The sequence below is a fragment of the Chrysemys picta genome, chromosome 17, assembly GCF_011386835.1.
Source record: "Chrysemys picta bellii isolate R12L10 chromosome 17, ASM1138683v2, whole genome shotgun sequence".
Lineage (NCBI taxonomy): Eukaryota > Metazoa > Chordata > Testudines > Emydidae > Chrysemys > Chrysemys picta.
The window spans coordinates 14,510,261-14,527,651 of record NC_088807.1 but is presented as its reverse complement, the minus strand read 5'-3'; the positions used below and the strand labels follow the sequence as shown (position 1 = coordinate 14,527,651).

Genomic DNA, 17,391 nt, shown 5'->3' with positions numbered 1-17,391 from the left:
GGCAGAGATGCTTAATGACTTCTTTGTTTCGGTCTTCACCGAGAAGTCTGAAGGAATGCCTAACATAGTGAATGCTAATGGGAAGGGGGTAGGTTTAGCAGATAAAACAAAAAAAGAACAAGTTAAAAATCACTTAGAAAAATTAGATGCCTGCAAGTCACCAGGGCCTGATGAAATGCATCCTAGAATACTCAAGGAGCTAATAGAGGAGGTATCTGAGCCTCTAGCTATTATCTTTGGAAAATCATGGGAGATGGGAGAGATTCCAGAAGACTGGGAAAGGGCAAATATAGTGCCCATCTATAAAAAGGGAACTAAAAACAACCCAGGAAACTACAGACCAGTTAGTTTAACTTCTGTGCCAGGGAAAATAATGGAGCAAGTAATTAAGGAAATCATCTGCAAACACTTGGAAGGTGGTAAGGTGATAGGGAATAGCCAGCATGGATTTGTAAAGAACAAATCATGTCAAACCAATCTGATAGCTTTCTTTGATAGGATAACGAGTCTTGTGGATAAAGGAGAAGCTGTGGATGTGGTATACCTAGACTTTAGTAAGGCATTTGATACGGTCTCGCATGATATTCTTATCAATAAACTAGGCAAATACAACTTAGATGGGGCTACTATAAGGTGGGTGTATAACTGGCTGGATAACTGTACTCAGAGAGTTGTTATTAATGGTTCCCAATCCTGCTGGAAAGGCATAACAAGTGGGGTTCCGCTGGGGTCTGTTTTGGGACCGGCTCTGTTCAATATCTTCATTAACGACTTAGATATTGGCATAGAAAGTACGCTTATTAAGTTTGCAGATGATACCAAACTGGGAGGGATTGCAACTGCTTTGGAGGACAGGGTCATAATTCAAAATGATCTGGACAAATTGGAGAAATGGTCTGAGGTAAACAGGATGAAGATTAACAAAGACAAATGCAAAGTGCTCCACTTAGGAAGGAAAAATCAGTTTCACACATACAGAATGGGAAGAGACTGTCTAGGAAGGAGTACGGCAGAAAGGGATCTAGGGGTTATAGTGGACCACAAGATAAATATGAGTCAACAGTGTGATGCTGTTGCAAAAAAGCAAACATGATTCTGGGATGTATTAACAGGTGTGTTGTGAGCAAGACACGAGAAGTCATTCTTCCGCTCTACTCTGCACTGGTTAGGCCTCAACTGGAGTATTGTGTCCATTTCTGGGCACCACATTTCAAGAAAGATGTGGAGAAATTGGAGAGGGTCCAGAGAAGAGCAACAAGAATGATTAAAGGTCTTGAGAACATGACCTATGAAGGAAGGCTGAAAGAATTGGGTTTGTTTAGTTTGGAAAAGAGAAGACTGAGAGGGGACATGATAGCAGTTTTCAGGTATCTAAAAGGGTGTCATAAGGAGGAGGGAGAAAACTTGTTCACCTAAGTCTCTAAGGATAGAACAAGAAGCAATGGGCTTAAACTGCAGCAAGGGAGGTTTAGGTTGGACATTAGGAAAAAGTTCCTAACTGTCAGGGTGGTTAAACACTGGAATAAATCGCCTAAGGAGGTTGTGGAATCTCCATCTCTGGAGATATTTAAGAGTAGGTTAGATAAATGTCTACCAGGGATAGTCTAGACAGTATTTGGTCCTGCCATGAGGGCAGGGGACTGGACTCGATGACCTCTCGAGGTCCCTTCCAGTCCTAGAATCTATGAATCTATGGGAGTTGCCTTACCAAGTGGGTGGGGTCAGTTCTAACGAGACAATTCAATTAAAGTGGAACTGAGGTATTATCAACAGGAGGAAAAATCACTTTTGTAGCGGTAATCAGGGTGGACCATTTCAAACAGTTGACAAGAAAGTGTGAGTAACAATAGGGGGAAATTAGTTTTTAGTTTTTGTAGCGAGTCAGACAGCCCTGGCTTGGAAGAGTTCCCAATCTAAGGGGGGGATTTCAAATGCACCTGAGGGATTTAGGAGCACAGGGAAGTGGGTGCAGAGCACAGTCTCACACATCTGCTCATAAATCCCTTAGGGGCTTTGAAAATTCTCCCTTTAGACAAGGCAAAATTATTGTCACCATTTCAGAGATGGGGAACTGATGCACAGTGAGATGAAGTGAGAGGCCCAAGACTCTGGAACAGAGCTGGGATTTGAACCCCAATCTCCCAGAAGTGTCACTCTGGTGGTTTAACCATGAGCCCAGAGGGGGCAGAGGTTCTGGGGAGGGTCAGGGGATGGGGATCTTGGGCGTTCCGGGGGTCTGTCAGGACTCGGTGGGGGGGGGGGGTGGATAGGGGTTGGGGCAGTCAGGGGACACGGAGCGGGGGGGGTTTGTGGTGGGTGGGGTCCCAGGGTGGTGGTGGTGGGGGTCTCGGGAGGGCGGTGTGGGGACAAGGAGCAGTGCCATAGGGAGTTTCATGTCAGGGGAGGGTAGCTTCATTTAAAATTAGCCACTTTAGATTAACAGTGATAGAGCCCAGAGAGCCATGCGGGAGGGATCACATGAGAAGAGCAATATCCTATACCACCTACCTCCGTCCCAACCCTACCAAGGGAGAACCCCCACCCTCCCCGCATTCCCCGAGGCTCCAGAGGGGTTAATTCAGTGGTTCTCAAACTTTTGTATTGGTGACCCCCTTCACATAGCAAACTTCTGAGTGCAACCTCCCCCCCCCCCTTATAAATTAAAACACTTTTTTATATATTTAACACTATTATAAATGCTGGAGGCAAAGCGGGGTTTGAGGTGGAGGCTGACAGCTTGCGATCCCCAGTAATAACTTTGTGACCCCCCTGAGGGGCCCAACCCCCAGTTTGAGAACCCCTGGGTTAATTTAATTTTAGCACCCTGTGTCCATTCACATATATGTGCTATTTTGAGCATTTCCATTTTCACAACATAGGCTCATCCCAGACTCTGGAACAAGCTCAAATGCTCAGTTCATGGAGAATGTACATAAGCTATATTAAACACAAACCCACAATAACCGTCTCCAGTTTGTGAGGGACCCTATGGAGCCAGTCTCTAGGAAACAGATAAATTCATGGAGGTTAAGTCCATTAATGGCTATTAGCCAGGATGGGTAAGGAATGGTGTCCCTAGCCTCTGTTTTTCAGAGTGTGAAGATGGATGGCAGGAGAGAGATCACTTGATCATTACCTATTAGGTTCACTTCCTCTGAGGCACTTGGCATTGGCCACTGTCAGTAGACAGGATACTCGGCTGGATGGACCTTTGGTCTGACCCAGTATGGCCATTCTTATGTTCTAACTTAAATGACCCCAAAGTTATGGAGACATTTATGAGTCAAGGAAGCCGGCAGAGTATCAGAAACCTGGAAAAATCTCTAGTGGGTGGTCTCAGGTGTTTGGTCACAAGCTGAGGTGGTTCAAAAGTTTTGGATTTTTTTTAAGCAGAATTTTTTTATTTTGTTTCTTTAAACAATCGAACACAGCAAGCAGCAAATATTTGGCCACATACTTCTGAAACCCCAAACCATGTTCAGGTTTTGGCAGACTAATTTCAGCTTTTCAATTAAAAAAGCCACAACAAATTTTGAAGGAAAGCAGACATTGTCTGTGATTTTTTCTGCTTTTTAAAAACCCCTAGTTTTTGATCCAAAATTTTTTTTGACAGGAAATATTTAGAACCATGGAATACCAGGGTTGGAAGGGACCTCAGGAGGTCATCAAGTCTCATCCCCTGCTCAAAGCAGGACCAATCTCCTGACAGATTTTTGCTCTAGAGCCCTAAATGGACCCCTCAAGGATTGAACTCATAACCCTGGGTTTAGCAGGCCAAGGCTCAAACCACTGAGCTATCCCTCCCTCTGAAAAAAAAAAATTATGGAGATATACCTATCTCATGGAACTGGAAGGTACCCTGAAAGGTCATTGAGTTCAGCCCCCTGCCTTCACTAACAGGACCAAATACTGATGTTTGCCCCAGATCCCTAAGTGGCCCCCTCAAGGATTGAGCTCACAATCCTGGGTTTAGCAGGCCAATGCTCAAACCACTGAGTTATCCCTCCCTCCACCCTTTTAATGAGCTTTAGTGCCTTTTAGCACTAGCTGATGCTGAGAACCAGTGATACCTTGTAAAGGTGACTTGAAAAGAAGTTTTCTCAAAACTGGGTTTGTGCCGAAATGCAGAATATTTTTAAATGTTTATTTTTCCCAGGGCTGCCCAGTGAGGGGGGAGGAAGTGGGGCAATTTGCCCTGGGCCCCGCAGGGGCCCCCATGAGAATATAGTATTCTATAGTATTGCAACTTTTTTTATGGAAGGGGCCCCTGAAATTGCTTTGCCCCAGGCCCCCTGAATCCTCCGGGCGTCCCTGCCTGGCAGGGGAAGGGAGGAGTGACTGAAGGAGGCTGCAGCAGTTCCCTGGGCAAAGACAGTTACCGCAGCACTGACCAATGGTTTCTCCCCAACATCTGCTCAGAGCTGGGCATTGGTGTCTCTCCAGGTAACTCCCCTGCCTCCACTGCTCACAGCTGCTCTCAGTCCCTCTCCCACACATGACGCTGTTGCTCCCCTCATGAGTGTCCTCCAGCCCTGCAGGCTGGAGTAGGCCCCATTTCTCCAGCATGAAGGTGATGACGGGTGCAGACACCAGGAGGAGCAGGACCAGAGTGCAGTGGGCGACGCAGATGGTGAGGGACATGGCCGACCCTGAAACATGGAAAGGGACATGGTGACAGCCATTTGCAAAGCAGCATGTGAGACTGCAGTACCAGCACTAGACACAGAGTAGCTGCTGTGTATCAGGGACCCCATGTGAGCTCCCGTAGGCCTCAGTCTAAGGGTGGTAGTATGCTGTATTGGGGCACATTCCTTCAACGGGAGGCCTAAGTGATGCAGGTGGTTAGGGAGATTCCGCCCTTTGCCCAACACAGTCCTGAGGGGTCAGAGGAGCAGGGAATGGCCCAGGTTTACTCAGGGGCGACCCTGCCCTGGGCAGAGGGGCAGCACGAGGCCTTGGCACCAGTTGTGTCCTCAGGCAAGGGTGGAAGTGGCACATAAGTGATGACAGGAGAAAATGCCCCAGGAAGACCTGAGCCAGGATTTCCCTGCCCTCCAATCAGATGCTCTTGTCTGTGGAGCACCCTCAGGGACCTGAATGTGCGGGAGACCCCTGCACCCTTCAGACAGCCCGGAGCTCGCCTAGTGGGCAGAGCAGGTTGTGTGATGAGGCTGTGTGCATGGGTGACATTCCCCAGCCACCCCTGTGCCTGGGACAGCACCAGGCCTAGGACCTGCTCACGCCCAGTGCTGAGGGTTCAGGGGAGTTATGTGCTGCCTATCCCTGGGGCCACGGGCTGGGTTTCACTGCAGAGAGCTGGCTCTCTCCCTGGTGAAACTGCTGCAGGCAGAGGAGTTACCCCAGGGATGAGTTTGGCCCAAAGTCTCCATGCAGCGATGGGAGAGCTGGGGGCTCAGATCCCCGGGGTCTGGCCCAAGAGCGTCTCGGTGAGCTGTGGAGTCTGACTCCTCTCCACTGCTGCTTGACTGGCCTGTGCAATGGGGACAAGGAGAATCTGGGCCTGTCAATGCCTCCAGGTGACACTCAGTGTGTGAGAAACGCGGCTGTGATGGCTGAGCCCAGCCCCCTACACCAGTCAAATAGTACATGGCTATTCCCCGATGGGAACCTCCCCAAAGGGGCTCACTGACCAGCTCTCTCAGACCTGTCAAGTGTCACACACATCACGGGTATTTGGCAGCCCTGGCCTCCTGTGTAGAAGTTGTGCGTGGGCATGGACTCTCCACACGGTGTCCTGGAGCCTGGGGGTGGCACTCAGCTACAAGCCAGGAGACCCTGTGACCTAGGCCCAGCTCTTTTACTGAGTGTTACTAACTTTTCTCTGCACTTCAAAGCCCCAGGTGCAAACGAAGAGCTCATGCCCCTATGGTATAGGTGACAGCTGTCATTCACCCCTTGTATGGATAATAAAGAGTGGTGCTCCTGGACACCTTGTGGTCATAGTCGTAGGTATATGACTAGGTATACCTACCTAGGTAGGTATGTGAGCCTGTCTGTGACAAAATCTCCTCCCCGTCCTTACAGAAGACGATGCGAGTGGCAGACACCAGGGAGAACACAGAGCACTGGAGCAGCACGGAGTCCCCCACCCGGGTGGACGTCTGGCTCAGGTAGAGGGTGGGGGCCAGGAGAACACCTGGGAAGGGGAACGGGTAAGAGCCCTCAGTGGGGCTGTCCTGTATGTATGGCATCCTGGAGCCGGGGTTTGACACTCAGCTGCAAGCCTGGAGACCGTGAACTCTAGGCCAAATTCTTCCACTGAGTGTTATGAACTTCTCTCTGCACCTCACAGCCCCAGGTACTAGCCAAGAGCTCTTGCCTCTACAGTATAGGTGTCATAACTATAAAGAGAAGGGTAACAGCCCTCCTGTGTACAATAGTATAAAATCCCTCCTGGCCAGAGACTCCAAAATCCTTTTACCTGTAAAGGGTTAAGAAGCTCAGGTAACCTGGCTGACACCTGACCCAAAGGACCAATAAGGGGACAAGATACTTTCAAATCTTGGTGGGGGGAAAGCTTTTGTTTGTGCTCTTTGTTTTGGTGGTTGTTCGCTCTTGGGACTAAGAGGGACCAGGCATCAATCCATGTTCTCCAAATCTTTCTGAACAAGTCTCTCATATTTCAAACTTGTAAGTAAACAGCCAGGCAAGACGTGTTAGTTTTATCTTTGTTTTCTCAACTTGTAAATGTACCTTTTGCTAGGGTGTTTACCTCTGTTTGCTGTAACTTTGAACCTAAGGATAGAGGGGGTTCCTCTGGGCTCTTTAAGTTTGATTACCCTATAAAGTTATTTTCCATCCTGATTTTACAGAGATGATTTTTACCTTTCTTTCTTTAATTAAAAGCCTTCTTTTAAGAACCTGATTGATTTTTCCTTGTTCTAAGATCCAAGGGGATTGATCTGGACTCACCAGGAATTGGTGGGGGGGGGAAGGAAAGGGGGGAGGGAATAATTAATTCCTCCTTGTTTTAAGATCTAAGGGATTTTGGATTAGTGTTCACCAGGGAATTGGTGGAGTCTCTCAAGGCTACCCAGGGAAGGGAGTTAGCACATTGGGAGTGGTAGCAGCAAAAGTAGATCTAAGCTGGTAGAGAAGCTTAGAGGTTTTCATGCAGGTCCCTACATCTGTACCCTAAAGTTCAGAGTGGGGAAGGAACCTTGACAACAGGTGACAACTGTTATTCACTCATTGTACAGACAACGAAGGGGTGCACAAGGTCACTTGAGCGGAGCTGGAAATAGACAATAATATGGCAAACCCCAGCCTCATCCACTTTGTCTTGCTGCCTTTCACAGGGGATGTGCCAAATTTATCTCCTTGTCTATGCTGCCCTTAACACTACCCATAGTTTCCTTCCAGAGTCAATAAAAAAACAGGAGTCCTGGAACCAACTTCCCACTGCTATCTCACTAATAGTCATGTAACCCACCAACAAAGTGTTTCCATTTAGGCGTTGGTATATATGGAGGATAACAGCCTACTATTCTGCCTGGCACCCCTGTCGCTTAGCTATCTGCTTCTGAATTCTCTCTTTGCTATTGCATGGACAATTGTACTGGCTCTGCTGTTAACCCCCCTTACCAGTGATGCTGAGGTGCTTGGCAGGGCTGAGCTGGGATCTGTTCACCCGGTTGTAGCTGTCCTTGATCTCGTACCCACAGACGTATTTCCCAGTGCTGCTTCTGGTCACTGGTCATAGTCATAGGTGGCCTTCTCCTCTAAGCCTGTCAGGGACAAAACCTGCTCCCCTTCCTTACAGAAGACAATATGGAGGGTGGGGGCCTGGGAGCACTGGAACAACCCAGAGTCCCCTTGTTGGGCGGACGTCTGGCTCAGGTAGAGGGTGGGGGCATGGAGAGCACCTGGGAAGGGGAATGGGTCAGAGTGATCAATGGGGTTGTCAGTGGCTCCCGTTTTAGGGGGAGCTCAGGGAGCATTTTGCCAAATGAAAGTGGTTGCCATGGAAGCTGCTTCTAAGGTTATGTCGGCACTGCAGTTAAAACCCCCCGGCTGGCCTGTGCCAGCTCATTTGGTCTTTCAGGGTCTGTGCTCATGGCTGTACACAAGGCACGCACCAGAGTCTCATAGACTCATAGACTTTAAGGTCAGAAGGGACCATTATAATCATCTAGTCTGACCTCCTGCACAACGCAGGCCACAGAATCTCACCCACCCACTCCTGTAACAAACCTCTGTCTGAGCCATTGAAGTCCTCAAATCATGGTTTAAAGACCTCAAGGTGCAGAGAATCTTCCAGCAAGTGACCCTTTGCCCCACGCTGCAGAGGAAGGCGAACCCCCCCCCCCCCAGGGCTTCTGCCAATCTGCTTTGGAGGAAAATTCCTTCCTGACCCCAAATATGGCAATCATAAGAACATAAGAACAGCTGTACTGGGTCAGACCAAAGGTCCATCTAGCCCAGTATCCTGTCTACCGACAGTGGCTAATGCCAGGTGCCCCAGAGGGAGTGAACCTAATAGGCAATGATCAAGTGATCTCTCTCCTGCCATCCATCTCCACCCTCTGACAAACAGAGGCTAGGGACATCATTCCTTACCCATCCTGGCTAATAGCCATTAATGGACTTCACCACCATGAATTTATCCAGTTCTCTTTTAAACACTGTTATAGTCCTAGCCTTCACAACCTCCTCAGGTAAGGAGTTCCACAAGTTGACTGTGCGCTACGTGAAGAAGAACTTTCTTTTATTTGTTTTAAACCTGCTGCCTATTAATTTCATTTGGTGACCCCTAGTTCTTGTATTATGGGAATAAGTAAATAACTTTTCCTTATCTACTTTCTCCACATCACTCATGATTTTATATACCTCTATAATGTCCCCCCTTAGTCTCCTCTTTTCCAAGCTGAAGAGTCCTAGCCTCTTTAATCTCTCCTCATATGGGACCCATTCCAAACCCCTAATCATTTTAGTTGCCCTTTTCTGAACCTTTTCTAGTGCCAGTATATCTTTTTTGAGATGAGGCGACCACATCTGTACGCAGTATTCGAGATGTGGGCGTACCATCGATTTATATAAGGGCAATAATATATTCTCAGTCTTATTCTCTATTCACTTTTTAATGATTCCTAACATCCTGTTTGCTTTTTTGATCGCCTCTGCATACTGCGTGGATATCTTCAGAGAACTATCCACGATGACTTCAAGATCTTTTTCTGACTTCTTGTAGCTAAATTACCCCCCATCATATTGTATGTATAGTTGGTGTTATTTTTTCCAATGTGCATTATTTTACATTTATCCACATTAAATTTCAGTTGCCATTTTGTTGCCCAATCACTTAGTTTTGTGAGATCTTTTTGAAGTTCTTCACAGTCTGCTTTGGTCTTAACTATCTTTAGCAGTTTAGTATCATCTGCAAACTTTGCCACCTCACTGTTTACCCCTTTCTCCAGATCATTTATGAATAAGTTGAATAGGATCGGTCCGGGGACTGACCCTTGGGGAACACCACTAGTTACCCCTCTCCATTCTGAGAATTTACCATTAATTCCTACCCTTTGTTCCCTGTCTTTTAACCAGTTCTCAATCCATGAAAGGACCTTCCCTTTTATCCCATGACAGCTTAATTTACGTAAGAGCCTTTAGTGAGGGACCTTGTCAAAAGCTTTCTGGAAATCTAAGACCTTTACATCAAGACCTTTTTTGATAGAAGACTAGATATTTGACTATACTATTCTTTGTGTGTGTTTATGTATATATGTAAAGTGTCAGCTTTCCTTGGACATTTTCAAATGTTCATTGGAAAACCAACTGTCCTCCACACCCACTGCCCAAATTTTTCATTATTTTCATCTGAAAAGTTTCCCCCACTTTTCAGGTTTTCATTTTTTTAATTAAAAGTAGGGCTGTCGATTAATCGCAGTTAACTCACGTGATTAACTCAAAAAAACTAACTGCAATTAAAAAATTAATTGTGATTAATCACACTGTTAAACAATAGAATACCAATTGAAATTTATTAAATATTTTTGGATGTTTTTCTACATTTTCAAATATATTGATTTCTATTACAACATAGAATACAAAGTGTACAGTGTTCACTTTATATTTTTGATTACAAATATTTGTACTGTAAAAATGATAAACAAAAGAAATAGGATTTTTCAATTCACCTCATACAAGTACTGTAGTGCAATCTCTTTATCGTGAAAGTGTAACTTACAAATGTAGATTATTTTTTCATTACACAACTGCACTCAAAAACAAAACAACGTAAAACTTTAGAGCCTACAAGTCCACTCAGTCGTACTTCTTGTTCAGCCAATTGCTAAGACAAACAAGCGTGTTTACATTTATGGGAGATACTGCTTCTTATTTACAATGTCATCTGAAAGTGAGAACAGGCGTTTGCATGGCACTTTTTTAGCCGGCATTGCAAGGTATTTACTTGCTTGATATGCTAAACATGCATATGCCCCTTGATGATTCGGCCACCAGTCCAGAGGACATGCTTCCATGCTGATGATGCTTGTTAAAAAAAGAATGTGTTAATTAAATTTGTGACTAAACTCCTTGGGGGAGAATTGTATGTCTCCTGTTCTGTTTTACCCGCATTCTGCCATACATTTCATGTTATAGCAGTCTTGGATGATGACCCAGCACATGTTCATTTTAAGAACACTTTCACAGCAGATTTGATGAAACACAAAGAAGGTACCAATGTGAGATTTCTAAGGAGAGATACACACACTCCCAGAACAGCACAGTCAGCCAGTTATAAACCAGGCTGTGACACAGGATGAGCTGGATCAGTGTAAACCCTGCTAGCCCAGCACGGCTCTCTGGGCTCCTGTAGTGAGAGGAACAGGAATTGGGTTTCTAGGGCGGCTACAGGCAGGAATAGTAGGTGATAGTAACATGGGTATTTTGCTCTATAGGGCCTAAGTTCAATCGCTGCATCCCACTCAACCAGGGTTATCTAAATGATAAGCAGATAAGAAGTGTGTTAGGGCTGAATCCCCACTCTGTCACTTCGAGTGCAGAACTTGGGGGCCCATAAGGATTTTAAAAATTAATACTTGCCGCTCCAGGCTTGTATTACACTCCCAAGGTTACAGCTTTTCTCTGACCTTGGCTTGTTAAACACTGTCACCACCCAAATGAGAAAAAAAAAAAACCTTTGAACACAGGAAGGAGAACTTGGGAATTCCTCCCTGTGGGGTATCCTCAAGCCCTTTCACCCCCCTTCCCAGGAAGAGCTGAGAAAGAAAAAAAAGGAAATTAGCTGTTGCTACCAGCTAATCAAACAACATTCACAAACTTCTTAGGACACCAAAAATCCAATCATGCTCTTTAAAAAGGTAAAGTTTATTAAAAACAAAAAGGAAAAAAAAATACGTCTGGAACTTAGGGTTTTGCTAGATTTTAAAAGAGCAATTCCAAAAATAAAGCACCCAACGTAGCTTTCTTGGGGGTTAAGCTTAAAGTTACAAGCAAACAAAAGCATCCAGGGTTAGCACCGAGGAGTCCACAAGACAGTAAGAAATAACCGTAATTGTATCTTTTTAGACATGCCCTAATTTTACTTACATATCTGAGGCTTCAGATAAGTAGGTTCGAGTTATGAATTGATAATCTATAATCATACCTGACTTAAAGCTGCTTACAGAATTGCTGCTCTGTGTCCCTGCAGCCCAGCGAGAACAGACAAAGGGAAAGTTCCCCCCCCCCCCCGATTTTAAAAAGTTCTACCTTCCCGTTGGCTCTTTTGATCAGGTGCCCACTTCCTTTTCTTTACCTGGGGGACTTTTAACCCTTTACAGGTAAAGCAAGCAGCCACCAAGAGGGACTTTATAGCTAACTGGCTAGCTGGGTGTCCATAAAAGGGAGCTCCCCCTTTTTATTTATCACAAAATGATACCAGAGCTTGCTCCTTAGCTCAAGTGGCAGAGGCCTGTGTCTGTGGTCTAGCAGATCCTGGGTTCAAACCTTACTCATGATTCCTTATAGAACCACTTGTACCCACCATCACAGTGATTCCTCCTTAAGAGTCATGGGGGCTGTTCTACCCTGTGCCTCCTGTCCCATGTTCAACTATATTGCACTGAACCTTAGACCACTGGGCTGCTGTCTTCTGTGGATGTCCCACCCTGCTCATGTCCGCACAGCCTGGGACTGGAAGGGCAGTTTAGTGGTGGGGAAAGAGGATGGGATGCGAGTGGGGAGCAGATCCAGGGGCAGGGGAGTATCAGTGCTCAGTGCTGAGTTGCAATGGGTCTCCTGAGTGATAGGAAGATGAACGGGTACCCCAAAGTCACATAAACTCCTCACTGCTCACCAAATGTCGACAGGTAACGGAACACCTGCCCTGGCTCCTGTCCAGATAACACCTCTGCCAGGTTAATGTGTGACAGGCACGTTGATGCTTTCACTTTCCCCCGGTCAGAGTTCACACACAGCTCCGGGACGCATTTCCCCATCTGCCCCAGAACATCCATTTAGTTCCATGGGTGCTCTGTGTGGTGCTGGGATCCCAGGCTCCTGACTTGCTGCATGGCATCTCCCGGAACATGCTGAATGCTTAAGGTAGGTCCTTTCCCATTATTACCCCCTTTCCTTCACTCTCGAGGGCTGCTCACTCTCCTGCTACCCAGAAGCAAATCCGCCCAATACCACAGACCATTCCCATCTCTCGTCAGTGCTGGGCAAACCCCGATGGTGGGAGTGATTCACTGCTCAGCCCATTGTTCCCTCACTGCATGGTGTGACCATCTGGGATTCCTTATGGCCTTTCCCTAGAGGGTGTGATGGCATGCATGGGTGATTCGGTGCCTCTTCAAAAGGCCCTTACAGCTAGGGTGACCATGTGTCCCATATTTGGCCGGGACAATCCCTTTTTTAGGCCCTGTCCTAACTTTTTTGGCAAAACAGGGCATTTTCCCCATTTTCTCTTACTGACAATACATGCTATTACATGGCAATAGAAAACTGGACAAATGCACAATTTTTCCAAAAAAGTGTGGTGCAACCCCTAGCGGGGCATGGAGGGAGTGGCAATGGGGAGGGAGCGGCAATGCCAGCCCCACGCTGGAGGGAGGGCTAGGGAGAGTGGCTCAGGCCGGCCGGCCCCACGTGCAGGCAGGCTGCAGGGAGTATTGGACCAGCCCCATGCACAGATGGGGGGCGGGAACTCAGGCTGGCCCCACGCACTGTGGGGAGGAGGACTTCAGACCAGACCCACGTGGGCAGGAGGCAGGGAGTGCTTGGGCTGGCCTCACAGTCCTTGGGGGGACCTTGGGCTGGCCCTGTGGAGGAAGGAGGGATCCTCAGGCCAGCCTGTGGGGTGTCCCATTTTCCCTTTGGGAAAATATGGTCACCCTACTCACAGCCTTGCCCCATCCTGCTCCACTGATGCCAGGCCAGAAGTGTGTGTGAGGAGGTCATTTGGCTCAGAGTTCAGGCATCTCCCTTGTTGTTGTTATTATCTGTATTACAATAGCACCTAGAGACCCCAGCTGAGGTTGGAGCCCCCCATTGTGCTGGGTGCTGCCCAGATCACAATTGAGATTAGGCCCCACTGTGCCAGGTGCTGCACAGACCCTGACCGAGATCTAGACCTCATTGTGCTTGGTGCTGCACATACAGACCATGAGAGACCGTCCCTGCCCCAAAGAGCTCTCAGTCTGGCATCAGGTGTACCTGAGCCTAGCTGGGCTCAAACCCTTTCAAGCCTCGTCTCCATGGAACATTACATAGTGTTAGAACATGTGTTAACCCAGCATGGGACACTGAACGCACAGGCCTGGTCTGTGCTGGAGGGATGTGTGGTTTTAGATAACATATTAACTGTCAGACCTAGTAGCTCATCAAGTCATCAGATCATGCTCTGCCAACAATAGCAGCTTTGAATGTCGGCCTGTCCTCTAAAGCACCTCTGCGTTTTCTCCCAAGGTGCCGTTGTGCACCGGAACAGCTCCCCATCAATGTTGATCTTCCCCTCCTCTAAATCCCCCCTTGGAGTCTACCTCTGTCATGGGGCCTATAGGGCACTTGTTACTAGGAGACTCGCCTGGGATGGGAAAGACCTAGGGTCAAACCTGGTTCTTCCAAATCCCAGGTGAGCCTTCAACCTCAGATTCTTGGATACTCTGGTCATATGCCCACAGTCTCTGTCTCTCTCACCCACCCCCAGATGTCTTTAGGGCAGGGCCTGAACCGGCAGATGCTCTGAAAGCAGTTAGCCCTTAATCTGTCTATGTCTCTTTGTGGATCTGGCCCTTAACTCCTATTGAAAGTCAATGGGACTTAGGTACTTTTTCAGTATTTTACCCTGTGCTCTTAGGCTGAACAAGAGCCCTGTAAAGAAGCTGGAAACTAGAGCTGGTCAAAAATGTTTCACGAAAAATGTTTGTAATGAAAAATGGCTTTCGAAAGTATATGAACATTTTCACCAAACAATTTAATTTCATTTGAAAATTTTCAATAAAATGATTCACAACAAAACCATGTTCATTTCGATTCCAGTCTGATGGAATCAAAATGAAAAAGGTTTAAGGAGGAAAAGACTAAGAACTGAAATTAAAAAAATAATAATAACAATTGCATTTTATTTTAATTGTATTTCCATTCTTTTTAAAGCCATTTTGGTTTTTTTTTTTAAATCATTGTGTCAGAATATTGGAGGACTTTGGGAAAACTTTTAAATGAAAAAAAATTTTTGTCAGAAGAAAATTCCCCATTTTCGCCAGGCTCCCAGAATACCCAGCACCTCCCGTGCCCCACTCTGTGGCTCTCCCAGAGCCCTGCTTTTCACAAAGGCATACAGATAATAAAATTGCTCAGAAACCTACACTCACCCTTTGCTCTGGGGCTGGGCTGGAGATGCAATGATAACAGAGAGCAGTTGGCCAGGGTCCAGACCCCAATCTCTCCTTCCTGGGCCAGGAAGGGCTAGGAGCTCTGCAGAGGGTGGGGCTGGGTTAAGACAATGCTGGGCCCTAGGCTCTTCTAGACATGGGGCTCCCATAGACCTGCCCCCTATTCACTGGAGTGGCAATGGTAGAGTCCCCACTTCCCCTTCTAGAGAGATAGGGCCAGCACATGGGCTCCCACTATCCCCAGAAAGCTTGGGGCATCAACAAGGATTTTCCCTTTCACCCTCACTTCTTCCCTTGGCAATGGGGTGTTGGTTATAGAGATATGTCTGTGCAAGAATATAATTTAGAGATGTCAGTTTTAGAGGGACAGTATTATGAATACAGGAATTTTGAGCCAGCCCCTGGAAGCAGGGGGCCAGTAGAACACATTGTAGCTCTGCAGAGCAGTTCCCAACAGACGCTCTCTAGTTTGTTTTTAATAAAAGTTTGATTCCTTTCTTACTCACTGGCTTGTTGTTTAATGAATCCCAAGATCATGGTGTCAGAAGGGCTGTCTGAGAAAGACACTGCAGAAGTCATTTTGAGGTTAATTCCTGTGTTTGAAACTGAAAGCAGAGGCAAGCGGAGCAGGTAGAGCAGGAAACAGAAGAAACAAAAGTTTTTATATGTTTTATGAGCACAATAGTAGCCAGACTAGCTTAATAAGGGAAGAATTCCAAAAATAGATGTGTCACAACCTCCATCCAGTCTGCAATTTTCAGACAATGTTGCAGAGAACTGCAAGAAATTCCGACAGAGATTTGAATTGTATTTAGCAGCCACAGAGGCAGAGGAAAAAAATGACAAAGTGAAATCATCAGTGTTTTTGCATGGTTTTGAGGAGAAAACATTGGATATTCATGACACCTTTAAGTTTGAAGAAGGTGAAAGGATGAAGTTAAGTAAAATACTGACTTAATTTGAAGAACATTGCATGCCAAAAAAGGAATGAGACTTTTGAGAGACACCATTTTTTTAAGTGTAAGCAGAGTCTGAATGAATGCTTCCCTGACAGCTCTGTTCACATATTCAGCAGATAGAGCGGTGTCAAAATAATCAACTTTGGTTGACGTTGGGTACAAATCACTTTAGTACTGAAGCAAGGGGAAGTGGAATATGGTTACCAATGTTATAATTATGGTAGGAGTACAGGAAAGCAGGACTGTGCTTAACCTGTCCCAAATGAGGGGATCACCCTCAGTTGAAAGAGCCTCATTAAACCAGACACTCAAATGGCAGAGCCTTGTGAAAGTAAGGGATGGGGATCAGTGTCTTAGCTGGGTAACTGCAAACCCTTTCCCAGGGGTCTCATGGACTGATTTAACCTATTTTCCCTCCACTGTTCAAAGAAAGAGGTAAATAGGCTTCATTATGTAAGCGTGGGAATGGTCCCACTATTGTGGGGAACTTTCCTGGATTCTGCACTACCCCGGTGAAGTGAGGTAGTAAAAGGATCTCAGTCCTCGTTCCCACTTCCTTTACCCAGAGGCCTCCCTGCCCTTGAGGACTCCCCTTCCACTCTCCTGTCCGGCAGAGTCCTCATAACCCCAACAAGGCTGGGCCCAGGATTCCTGGGGGGCTAAACCCCCAACCCTGATGTGCTCACCCAGGACAGGGGCTAGGGTGTCCCCACTCCGGGGTACTCTCTCTGCACTGGGCACCTCCCTGACCCACTGATCATTTCATACAATTTAAAGCAAATACAAGTTGTTTAATTAACAATTAATTAAAAAAAAATAAGGAAAAATGGGAAAGGTTAAAGGAAAACACATCACCCCACTCTGTTGCACGGAACATTACAAACAGTGTCTCTGGAACATCAGGGCAGTTCACAGTCTGTTCCTTGTAGGTCCCAGGCTCCTTCTCAGGCCCTGGCTGTGCTGCAGAGATGCTGCGGGTTGGACACTTGCTCTGGCGGGGGCCACACGCTCTCAGGCTCTAGGTGGCAGGACCCTTCTTCCCAGCGTCGCCCCTGCCCTGTCAGGGTTACGATCCCCCTCCAAGTCTGGCCTGCAGAGCCTCTTGGTTGAGGCATCTCCCTGCGCTGGGCCCACTGCCCACGGTCCCCCTCCTCTCCCCAGCTGCTCACCGCACCCAGCTCCGGACTGCTCCAGCCCCAGCTCCAGCTCCACACTGCCTCAGCACGGCTGCTGCTGCTGCTCTGCCTCCAGCTCCCTGGGCTGCTTCTCTGGACTCTCTGGCTCTGGTTGCTGCAGCTCTGCTCCCAGGGCAGGTCTGCTCTCTCTGGGCTGTGCTCTGGCTTTGGGGCTGCAGCTCTGCTTCCAGCAGCTTAGCTTGGGCCCCTGCTCTCTCCTTAGCTCAGACCCACTCTGTCTGACCCAGGCAATTCCAGCTCACATGTAGGACGGAACCCCCCCTGGCCTCCTGACTCCCTGATTAGTCTGCCCGCCCTGTCAATCAGGCTGATCTGGAGCATTGGCCTCTCCCCATTGTTCCTGGGGACTGTCGGTCTCAGGCTCCTGATTTGCCA

General features: G+C 47.2%; 1 protein-coding gene across 1 annotated transcript in view; it reads left to right on the top strand.

The window, feature by feature from the left end:
* The first annotated feature begins 12,468 nt into the window (after positions 1 to 12,468).
* LOC135976334 (butyrophilin-like protein 1) overlaps positions 12,469 to 17,391 on the top strand; it is a 31,054-nt gene continuing 26,131 nt past the window's right edge. The window contains exon 1 of the mRNA XM_065571468.1: positions 12,469 to 12,570. Within this exon, the coding sequence (XP_065427540.1) occupies positions 12,562 to 12,570 (9 nt within the window). The 5' untranslated portion in view covers positions 12,469 to 12,561. The remainder of the gene's footprint in view (positions 12,571 to 17,391) is intronic.